Here is a 10,000-nt window from a genome sequence, read left to right on the forward strand (position 1 = left end):
AATCACCAAGTACTGTCTCGTTTTACTACCAAAGCCATATATAAGAATGTTGTTTGTTGGACAGCTGAGTGTAGACCAATATAACTGAATTTCAAACGATTCACGGAATAGAAGTAGCACATTATCACTACAGCCTACTAGACAACTTATGTTAATGTCTGGTATTTCAAATGGCGTTCCATTTGCTGTTTTTTAAAATAATTGTCTTTGTCTTTTAAATGACCTGCATCTAAAGCGGCTATATAATAACAGTTTTGTTTACAATTTTCGGGGCAGATTTGGTCATATTAAATAATTTTACTTCAGTTATTAGTAACTATGCTTATTGTTCGGACTTTATCGACAGATGAATATCTTTTTAAAATGTAAAATAGTGCAAGAATAATCCATTTGGTAATTGATAAGCGAATGATAACCTTACCTTCTGTTTGTATCTGTGTGTATATATATGTGTGTGTGTGTGTGTGTGTGTGTGAGAGAGAGAGAGAGAGAGAGCATGTGTGTATGTGTGTGTATGTGTGTCATTTAGATTGAACAGCTGGGTCTGTGTGATTAATTGAAGTACTTTGAGAAAGAGTGTCGTCGTATCCAAACGGTAGTAAGCAAGTTTGTTGCCCAAATTAACGTTACATACACACACAGGATGAGAGAGAGAGAGAGAGAGAGAGAGAGAGAGAGAGAGAACATGCGCGCGCGTGTGTGTGAGCATGTGTATGTGTGTATAGAAAATCAAGTAATTACCCGAAACAGTAGAGCGATGCTAATAAAACTGCACCTAAGCACAACGACATATCTATGGTTAGACCATTAAAATACATGTAGCTATATTTTCTTGTCAGATTTTATAAAGTTGCACATCATATTAAGCGTTGAATTGTTGTATTTGGTTTTAGTACAAGTACAAGGACGCACTTTACTTCCTCCGTCGCATTGCACATTACATTGTGGTTATCAAAAGTTAAAGCAAATAAAATATATTTACAAAGTCATGTACCCGACATAAATAAAATCTCTACAAATGACAAAAGGAGATAATATTCACTCTAAATTTGATGTCACGGTTTTCATGAAGATAATGATACTTTTAGGTAAGAACATAACCATCCAGATCAAAGCATTTTGCAAGGGAATTGAATCCAACAACAACACTTACCATGTGAGACGAGACATAACGCCTCGCAGGCGATATTACAATTTTTTTCCGACAGAGGTAAACTCTGTTAATGGTCAGGCACTCCTTTTACACCTGAGTACGATGAGAGATTGTGAGTAGAGAGCCTTTTACAAGGACTTCAATATGTGCCTCTCAGAAGGTAAGCTCAAACCAAGGACCTTTCAATCCGAAGACGGGTGTCATAGCACAAGACAACATAGTCCTCTTGTTGCAAAATACATGAAATGTTGGACGGGCCAGTGACAGGAAAGATGAGAATAGTTGGCCCCTATCTTGTGTATGTAGTAAGAATTACTGTCCACACTACTCCATTTGACTTAGATATGAATGAGAACTTGTTTGTTGGAGGTGATAAATGATTTAAGAAAGAAGAATAATACCTTTAAAGTGACTTTTTATTTATGAAATAGACATCTAGCTACATAAGCATTGTTAGGAGAATAAATAAAACATTGTAAATCGCAATGAGCATGGTAAATCCGTAGATATACGCTAGACAATTTTAACAATATTTTAAATTTCTGTTTGTTTTATGCTTTTAAGGGTTTTACGGCGCTTGCAACACATTTAGGTTATGTCAGCGCCAGTTAATTTCTGTAATCAAACTGCTTATCCTAATAAGAATTGTTGCAGTTTCTTGACATGCAAAAAGCGTAAAAGTTGTGTGACCACATAGGGTTCAAATATAAACGCATCGAGAGAAGACAAGAGGACAATGCGCGTATAAATGAAAGGAACTGACAGTTGGGGGGCTCAATGCTCGATACAATATCAGGACTGTGAACCAAGATAGAAAAATAGATGGGAAATAACTGAGTAAATACATGTATTTTCTTCATATTAATTGTATTAGGGGGAATTCCGATTGAAAACATGAAAATTGGCATACATGTAGCTAAGACCCATATAAATGACACCTGCAATGGAACCACTCTCGCAATTTATCATAACAGTGTGTTTTAGCACTTTTATTTTTCCTTGTATAGCATTACTTATCCAAGGAAAATAACCCCGAGAATACAATGTGCGTTCAATAACTTAGATACATGGTTGGCCATATACAGTAGCTAACAAATGGCTTCGGGTGGGAACAGTACAGATATTGGATGTTTCGTGTACAAACCCTACGTCAGCAAAAGGAACGTTAACACGAATGCAATCAGAATTGTAGCGTGTGTATTCCTGGGTGGTTGAAGCAAGAATGAGACATTAGCGTGATGTTATCTAGTTGACATACTAAAAACTTGTCCCATCAGTTCCTGCGAGAAGTTCTTTTTGACATTGTAATTGTATCTGAAAACATGCAAACGCATTCCTTTTTAGTCATAATATGTAATATTCTTCCACCTACTGCTCAGTCTCTCTCTCTCTCTCTCTCTCTCTCTCTCTCTCTCTCTCTCTCTCTCTCTCTCTCTCTCTTCCGCCCCCTTTCTTTCTTTCTTTTAAAGACCCATCAACATTCAATTATGAATTATGAGAATTTCATATTATGGAATGCACAAGTAATGCTACAGTTTTATAAAGCTACACACACACACACACACACACACACACAGAGAGAGAGAGAGAGAGAGAGAGAGAGAGAGAGAGAGAGAGAGAGGACGGAGGAGGAAGGGAGAGACAGAGTACGAGAAAGAGAGAGTGAGATAGAGAGAGAGTGAGAGAGTGAGAAATTTGAATGGATTGATACAATTGTTATGCGCCTAGAGTTTTATTGTGAAGAGGATTGGGCGAGATATAAAGAAATTTTATTATTAATATTATTATTATTACATTAGCTGCACAATGGGTCACAAGCAAGACACGTAAGACCTATTTCATACAAAACAAGCCATCGTACAGAGTAATTTTTGGACAACAACAGATAGAACAGTCGGGGGGTGCTTTTAGCCGAGCACTCAATTATACCTGAACAAGCAAGCAATGTGTGTGCAATGCCTTACACAAGGTCACTAAAGTACAGAGATAGATCATGCTCCCATTGTCAACATGCGGTCAATAACGTAACGTCAATAGCTGCCACAATACTGAATCATAACGATTGATGATGATGATAATGATGATGATGATGATGATGATGATGATGATGATGATGATGATGATGATGATGATGATGATGATGATGATGATGATGATGATGATGATGCTGCTGCTGCTGCTGCTGCTGATGATGATGATGATGATGATGATGATGATGATGATGATGATGATGATGATAATGATTATGGTAACGATAATCATAGCGTTCTAATACAATTTTGTAGGTATGCCGACTCCATACTGTCATCAAAAAGTAGTAGTCCTTCAGAGCCATTCGGTCCATGGAGCCGGAGTTTATCCCGGTTTCTATAGCGTAAAACGGACAATAGCAATTGCTTGATACCCTTTTCATAAGACGCTAGTCTATCGCAAAGTAATTTCTGCCAGATATAAAAGTCTTAGCTACCCACTCACTGCTGGGTGGACTGGGAAGTCAGAAAAAAAATTCGACTGCATCCGGGGTCGATTTCGGTCCTTTTGCGTGTGAACCGAGTGGTCTACCAACTGAGCTATCTTGACCCCCAACTGTGATCACGTCTGAACAAAATAGTATATAAAACACGTAAACTGATTATCGCAGTAGTTTTGGAAATAAAAAAATAATTTGGGGGAGGGGAGAAGGTGAACTGTCTGTGTCAATACCGGTTGCCGACATTTAATCCAGCTGTGTTCTGTGAGTCTATTTGTCTGCCCGTCTTTATTAGTGTAGTTGATTATATTTGCCAAATCAGATTCACAAAAAGCTCTAATTATAGCATTTTGCATGACAGAAGTCCCTAAAAACTATCAAAATTGAGGAAGATGGACGAGTAAACAATTTAGATCGAAAGTTTAGTGACATGAACACATCCGGTTTGAAGTTAAAAATAGTCACAAATGGGAATCCAAGGATGACGTAAAACAACATTGGGTCGCCTTGTCTTGAATGTTTACACAATAGGAATGAACAAATTTTTTGTCGCCCATTTCAAAATATTCCAATCTTAAAAAGCTTGTATCTCAATAGAACGCAAAATCTCTGCTTTTGAGATGAAAAGTTATCAAAAAATCCTGCGGATGCTGTATACAGAACACTGAACCAATAAAGACGTACTGGAAGAGGTACAAGATCGTGCAGGACGACAGGAGCCCCTCATTTAGCCACAATGTGAGGCATGAAGGTTAGTGCAGAACGGTGATGGAGGGCACCTTTGAAGGAGGAAGAAGAAGAGAAAGACAAAGGAAAGTTTGGATGGTCAAAGTCAAGGAATGGACAGGAATGAAGATGGAACGACTCTTGGAGAAGGCCAACAATAGAGAAGAATGGCGGAAAGTGGTGAGAGCTCCATCCCATGTATCTCCCCGACGACCATCAGATCATGGGATGAATGAATGAATGAATCTCAATAATGATCTCTCAGAGAGGTTCTATAGCATAAATTATATGATTTTTCATGTTCTACAACATATGTAATTTTCATGCTTTCAACCCTATTTTGCACAATTCAAGGGTTTTTTCGGACCTATTTCCCTCTACTAAGACGGGCTTTTCGAATAATACAATTGGATGTTTCCATCAATTGATGTTTTCTGGTTTACCCAAGTACCTAAGCTGGATTGTGTGCGTATGTGTGTGTGGGGGGGGGGGGGTTGTGGTAATTCTTTATTTTTATTGGCAAATAAATTTGTCTGAATCTTTATGATATGGTGAACAGGATGTTTGGTATTTGAGGTCTTTGGTGATCATCATGAAGCTAACCGTTGGCGCAAAGACCACACCAGGTCCGTCAGAATCGAACCAAAAACTGTGACTGCAAAGGCAGGTGAGGTATATAATTTGAGGTTATAGTAGGGTCCCCGAGACCATTGTTATTTTGGATTCGCGTTAAAGTTTAACTTTCTTTATAAGTCAAATAAGCAGACAAAAAAATAACAATTTTGTTCCATTGGAACTTTGATCTGACCTTTCAGGAGTCACATAGCGATCTAACAAAGTTAAATTATAGTTAAATTCAGAACTCCCTTAATATCAAGAATATGATAACTTGCAAATAACCAAAAAACTTTAATTGGATCTAAATATATCACCTAAGAAAAAAAAAATCATACATCATATCAAGTAGTTATTGCCCTTTATTTACGCCCCCTTTCTAAAAAAAAAAGAGCACGATTTTCCGAAATATCACTTAAACTGTTAAGAAAATTATAACTTGTAAAGAGAACAAATAATATCTCATACTGAGAATAACATTATTGCCAAATTACAAATAAATCGGAACATGGTTGATGGAGTTATCGCCCATTGAATTCTGTTAATAAAAGTAGAACTCAAACGGTAATAGGAAATCATAGCCCTCTAAGAACAAAAAAAACCCCGTTGATTCATTGTCCTTAGGCTCTATACAAAAAATCTTTGCTCTATATCAAAATTCAAATGAGTTATCGCCGTTTTTTTACATTCGGAAAATAAAACAAGGGTGTATTTGTAAAATATCTAGAAAACTTTTGATAAACCAAAACTTTTCAAGAACAAAATATGAACAACTGAATAAGTTTGAATTACTTTGTAGATCACAACTTAGATGATATTCAATGGAGTTATCGCCCATTAAAGCTTGTAACTAATTGTAACACTCGTAGGCTTTTTGGAAATCAATACCAGCCAAATAACAAAATATATTGTTGATGTGTTATGAACCGGTCTACAAAAATCTTAGGTATCTTATCTCAATTCAAAAGGGTTATTTTACTTTTTCAGATTTTTACTCCAGAAAGTCTTTTCTTGTGAAATTCCTGGAAAACTGTTTATAAAACAAAAAATTAGTAGACAACAAATGGAAGCTACTAAAGAGATTAACACGATTTGTAAATCACGGCTTATCAGTCCTTCTACTTCCCTTTCCTACTCGAGCATTTTAATTTGTCAGGGACTTCATGACCCAGACTAGAGATGTCTGCCTTTCTGATTTTGAGAAGGCCCTTGATTTATATTTATTTGCCAAATGCCTTAACCATATCTACCCATACTACAATTGTTTGTTTCTCTTTTTTTTTCTTGAAAACCGCCACATTTATTCGTTGTGAAATACATAAAATATCTTCTCTAGTACTAGACTTAGATCTGAGCTGTTTAATGATATACTCCATCTCATCAGGGGAGATTGTATGTGCATGATATACAGCAAAAGTTTCAAAACAGAATAATAATATTAATATATCATAAATATATTAAACGAAATAAATTCGACGGAGTTATTCAAAATAGCGTTTTCATATTGAAAACAATTTATGTTGTTTAAGAACCCGACATCTGTCATTAACAGACACCATGATATCATTGGTTGGTGACAATGATTCAAAAAGAAATAATGTACAGGTAGGGAAAGAAATGGCCAGGATTTCAAATCTCGTATAAGAGTGATGTTTAATTTGTATATTGACATTGACAAAACACGCTGCAGTCCAATATTGCCTTCGTCCATTTGCATCGGAAAGCGGAGCATTCTATTTATATGGAAGATAGCTTTGATTTCAAACAGCGTAGTCAAAACATGAACCAGTCTATGATTATCTGTCTTCCCTTTGAATTGTTTGGATTTGATAAGACATCAAAGACGCATTGACTGTGGCCCAAATATTCGCTTGAAAGAAACTTCTTTCAAAGTGTTGATACAGAACATCACTTGTTGGAAGGATTTTTTCAACGTCTCCAGTTTTGTGGATGAAAATGTTCATCCTTACGAGATCAACATTGTGTTCAGTGGCTTCACCTTTGTATAGTTGACATACAAAGAGTCACATACAGACTTTGAGATATGTGTTATGGAGCATCCACGATCTTTGGCAATTCATGAATAACAGGAGACAGTGGGGCTTTGGTAAGAATGCTATAACTTGATCCTCATCTCACCTCACTCTCCTGTGGTCGTAGATGAGTCATGAGAGATGACAACAGTAAGGACCTTCCATCAAGATTTGTCTTCAGATTTCTTCATTAGTGTTGGGATGTCCATCCTTGTCCATTCCTTTACACTATCCATTCAGCACCTTTTTTGTCGTCCTCTCCTTCTTCCTTTCTCCAAAGTCCATTGCGTTATAGATTTTGCCGATGCCTCATGGCGAGAAACATGACTAAACCAAGACAACTAACATGACCGCTGCCCTTTAAACTTTAAAGCAGATGTGCTAACAGAACCGTAAATGCATGAAATAATACAAGGAATTAGCAAGTCTGTTGGCCAATATTCGCGGCAATACTGTTCAGATTGATAACTTTCTTTGACTTTCTTATAAGATTAATGCAAATATTAGCTTTTGGATTTGCTCCAATGATATAATGTTGATTGGCGAAGAGGATGACAATAACATAAGTATCTCGGGGTCTGTTAAAGTCTGAATGATTGTGTTTGAAGGCCATGCAAAATATTGAACAATATGGGGGTATCTTCTTCTTCTTCATGGTTGCATTGTCCCACGGAAATCCCATTACAAAGATGCTTGACAAATGTGATATGCTGTCCCTTTACCTCTTTGGCTTTTTTCATCATAAGCATGCAAGACATGTATTTCAAGAGTTCATTTTTTTGTTTGCATTCATAAAAAATGTTGCTAGTCCCTTGAAGTTTTGACCAAATTAATCAAACGTTTTTCTTTTCGTACTTTCTTTTATAGACAGGGGAATATATCGGTCCCAACCAACATCTATTCTTGGTGCTAGATTCAGTCGTGTAAGCTTCACGGTAAAGCACTTTTCCTCAAAATAATTGTCAAAAATATTTTCCTTAGTTGCTTTTTCTGATTGATACACGATAAAGCAAAAAAGAAAATTATATTTAAGACACTGACTCTAAGCTACCATCCATTTCAGGAGATCCAACTATGGGTATCCATTGGGTAATCCTCAAGATGATAAAACAGGTGGAAAGGTTGATGATACATACCTAAATAATTCTTTTAGATCAACGCTCGGGTTATCCAAAATATAAGACGTTTTCCCAAGAAATGATGCTTGAAATGTTCTACCGTTCAAACACATTGGGGTCTTTGAAAAACCTTTTTTCTTCGTCATATGGCTTCGATCTGTAGCATTAACCTTTAAAGGATGATAAGTCTATCAAATATTGTTAGTTTTACTTATTACTTTACACGCTTGTGATTGACATCCAAATAAGAAAATATTATTTGATTATTATTATTAAATATAGCGTGATACGCAAGACATTATTTGAAAAAGGAATATTAATGCACGCCTATAAATCAAATCAAGGTCAATAGCTCATACAAAGAGAAAGGAATTTTCCCCCAAACTGTGTCTGTGAGTTGGTCAAGAAAAAATAAAGTTTTCTTTTCCTATGTTTAATATATTCAAAAGTGTAGAAGTAATTAAATGTTAAACGTTGCTGCCCTTAATTTGAGTGACTTCTGGATAACCTTCAAGTGGTCGAATTGAAATTCCAATCGGCCAACTTATTTTTCAAGGATATCAATCTTACCAACTTTGAAAAAAACAATCTTCCACACGAGTGTAAAACAAGTCGAGTTTTTGCGCTATTCAGCGACTCTACCATAATGAGCGATAACTCAACAAAATATTGTGTATTTTGCTTTTAACTTTATTTGCTTTTTTACTGACATCCAAAACAGCAAACTTTATTATTTGAGTAGTATAAAATAAAGTGTAGTTCGCATGCTATTTTAAAAAGAGGAATATTTTTATTCATCTAAAATCAAATCAAGGACAATAACTCTTACAAATCGAAGAGAATATTAATAAAAGTGTACATGTGATTTGTTTAACATATAATACAAGTTTTATGTTCTTAAAGATGCTATAGAATAAAGACAATTTACGAGTAACTAATTGTTAAATGTAGTTGACCTCATTTGAACTTTAGTGAGCTCTGATTGACCTGCAAGTAGTCGATTTGGAATTCCAATCGACTAAATGTTTTTCAAATATTTCAGTTTTACCAAATGTGAAGAAAAAATAAGTTTTTACAAGAATGTGAAACAACTCGATTTTTTTTTTCACTATGCGTTGACTCTACTATTAAGCTTCATGTTTTAATCAAAAGAGAGTAGCTTCAATTTCCATTAATTGTGCGTATAGGGTCCCAGGTCTACAACAGCACTTAACATAAATGACGAGACATGCAGGATACTAAAATTTGTGTGTACCAAATGTCGCTGAACCTAGTTTTGAGCTAGAGGGTTATAAAGGTAAAAATAGCATACTGTGATGAAGTAATTTTATATCTCTCTTGATACTATCAAGTAATGATAATCTTTCTAATCTATTCTTTTAACAAAATATGATTGGAAATCAACATTGTTCCGTGAAGCCTATGTTAAAATTTCTAACAGCAGTATAATAAGTATAATAGATGACACCTGTTCCTAATAGCCTTTATTTCTCCTCTAATACTGTTGGTTCTCCATTAAAATAATAATAATAATAATGGTATAGATTTATAGTGCGCCAAACATCCCTTCATCAGGAGGGCTCTGGGCGCATAACATAGATTAATTTAATCATGAAGCCCTAACACAGTACACGAACAACGCTAATTATACACATAATCATTAATAATAATAATAATAATAATAATAATAATAATAATAATAATAAATAATAATAAATAAATAAATAACAATAATAATTAGAAAGATAATAATAAATAATAAATAATATAATAATAATAATAATAATAATAAATATATAATAATAATAATAATAATAATAAATAAATATAATAATAATAATAATAAATAAAATAATAATAATAATAAATAATAATAATAATAATA

The 10,000-nt window shown here is 34.8% G+C and overlaps 1 protein-coding gene across 1 annotated transcript in view; it reads left to right on the forward strand.

The window, feature by feature from the left end:
* Positions 1-910: 910 nt before the first annotated feature.
* LOC144968241 (adhesion G protein-coupled receptor L3-like) overlaps positions 911-10,000 on the forward strand; it is a 20,061-nt gene continuing 10,971 nt past the window's right edge. The window contains exons 1-2 of the mRNA XM_078906392.1: positions 911-1,088; positions 4,909-5,016. Of these exons, the coding sequence (XP_078762518.1) occupies positions 1,019-1,088; positions 4,909-5,016 (178 nt within the window). The 5' untranslated portion in view covers positions 911-1,018. The remainder of the gene's footprint in view (positions 1,089-4,908; positions 5,017-10,000) is intronic.

This window comes from Berghia stephanieae, chromosome 3, assembly GCF_034508935.2.
Source record: "Berghia stephanieae isolate SIO BIC M18660-M18661 chromosome 3, UCSD_Bste_1.3, whole genome shotgun sequence".
Classification (NCBI taxonomy): Eukaryota; Metazoa; Mollusca; class Gastropoda; order Nudibranchia; family Aeolidiidae; genus Berghia; species Berghia stephanieae.